Source organism: Octopus bimaculoides, chromosome 7 (assembly GCF_001194135.2).
Source record: "Octopus bimaculoides isolate UCB-OBI-ISO-001 chromosome 7, ASM119413v2, whole genome shotgun sequence".
NCBI classification, from domain to species: domain Eukaryota; kingdom Metazoa; phylum Mollusca; class Cephalopoda; order Octopoda; family Octopodidae; genus Octopus; species Octopus bimaculoides.
Genome location: NC_068987.1, coordinates 4,890,387 through 4,892,356, shown reverse-complemented (window position 1 = coordinate 4,892,356; position 1,970 = coordinate 4,890,387). Strand labels below are relative to the sequence as shown.

The window sequence follows — 1,970 nt, the reverse complement described above, 5'->3', positions numbered from 1 at the left end:
GGGGGGGGGGGAATGATTGCAGGATGCTATGTTGGATTAAACCTCTGTTTTCATGTCAGTATTTAAAAATAGAAAGTATAAAAATATGTAATTCCCACATTTACTCTGTGTGTAGAAATGTAGTTTTATTACAATAAAATCTGGAGTCACAGTGGGCTCTGACTTATATATATATATATATATATATATATATTATATTAGCGTGGCCATTGCCAGTACCGTGTGACTGGCCCTCGTGCCGGTGGCATGTAAAAGCACCCACTACACTCTCAGAGTGGTTGGCATTAGGAAGGGCATCCAGCTGTAGAAACTCTGCCAGATCAGATTGGAGCCTGGTGCAGCCTTCTGGCTTGGCAGTCCTCAGTCAAATTGTCCAACCCATGCTAGCATGGAAGGCGGACGTTAAACGATGATGATGATGATGATGATTCCTCCCTGGACTGCATGCCAGTCTGTTGCAGAATTACTCTTTTTTGCCAGCTGAGTGGACTGGAGCAATGAGAAGTGAAGTGTTTTGCTCAAGGACACAATGCATTGCCTGGTCCAGGAATTGAAACATCAACCAAATAATAATGAGTCCAGCACCCTAACCACTAAGCCATGCACCTACATACAAGTGCCATAAGCAGCACCATTTTATTAGATTGCAGTCTTGTGTCTACATCCTGCTGAGTAAACTTTGAAAAACGTGCTCCATCAGATCAACTTGCTCTGGGCATACCACAAGAAAGCAAAATATTCCAGAGGTCTCTTTATAAACACATCAGTGGATGATTCTACAGTTCATCCTCCAGATTTGTGTGTGTGTGTGTTTGCATGTGTCCCAGTTCCTGTTTTCCCAAGACTCTTGCCTCCGTCCTCAATTAGCTTTTCAGCAAATGAACCGACTGGACCAAGCAAGCTGATACTGCTTTCTCTATAGATCTTCTCTTTTACTCCAACCATTGGTGTTTTTCTTTTTCTTTCTTTTGTGTGTTCTAGCAATGTATCGAGATGAAGAAGCTAACCCTTCAACATCTTTCTATGCCGGTATCGTGGCAGAAGTGCCAACCAACCGAAATCGCCACAGGTAAAATTAATAGAATTACTTCATTGTTTGGTTTCCAAGATTCTTGATGTGAATCCATGTGTTGAAACATATTTTGTTGTATGTTGGGAGGGTCATTATGCCAATAATAAACACATGCACTGGTTTAATTTCACTTTAGTTATTTGTTAATTGGTTAACTATTTAACCAATTAAGTAATTGATTGACTAATAGTTTGGTCATCCAATTAATCAATTAGGTTTGTCTAATTCCTTTCAATGACACAGTCTCTCTATGCCAAGTCATCTTCAGGTTTGTCTGTATCTCTGAGTGGAGAGGGCGTGTCATTGAAGAGGTCGTGGATAGTAATGAAAGGGCTTAGACACACCTAATTTAGTGACCAAATTAACTGGTTAAATAGTCAACCAATTAACAAATAACGAAGTGAAATAGAACCAGTGTGTGCTTTTATTGTTAGCATAATAATCTTACAAAATACTTAATATTTGTTTATATTTAACTTAGTTATCAAATAGTTTGACTGAGATAATTATTTTTCTTTCTTTCTATACAAAAAGAAGAAATCTTTCTAAAATAATATTCAATGAATTTCTATCTTGTAATGTTTTTAAGGTCACCATTTAGCAATTTAATTTGAACATCTTTATATTTAATCATTCTTTTGAAATCTTTGTAGTAGAATTTTGCAATATCTAACAATAATACTACCATATCATCATGTTGACCAGTTTGTATCATTTGATCAGATAGAATATGTCTGTTTGATATAATTTGGGTTGCGCTTCTCTATTGTGGATTGGTCAGGACTAAATATTTCTGTTGAGTAACCAAGATACCATTGTTGTAGGGTGAGGAATGGGGCTGAAACTAGTATTTACATCTGTAAATGGACTGATGGTTCAGTGTTTGATTAGGGTGGGC

At 37.3% G+C, this 1,970-nt stretch overlaps 2 protein-coding genes across 4 annotated transcripts in view; both read left to right on the top strand.

The window, feature by feature from the left end:
- LOC106882474 (formin-binding protein 4) overlaps positions 1–1,970 on the top strand; it is a 365,705-nt gene that overhangs the window by 109,670 nt on the left and 254,065 nt on the right. The gene's annotated exons all lie outside the window — the stretch shown is intronic.
- The window catches only part of LOC106873585 (histone-lysine N-methyltransferase eggless), a 43,315-nt gene that overhangs the window by 20,892 nt on the left and 20,453 nt on the right, over positions 1–1,970 (top strand). For all 3 annotated transcript variants that reach the window (XM_014921018.2, XM_052969174.1, XM_052969173.1), the window contains exon 9: positions 982–1,069. In XM_014921018.2, coding sequence (XP_014776504.1) covers positions 982–1,069 — 88 coding nt within the window. The remainder of the gene's footprint in view (positions 1–981; positions 1,070–1,970) is intronic.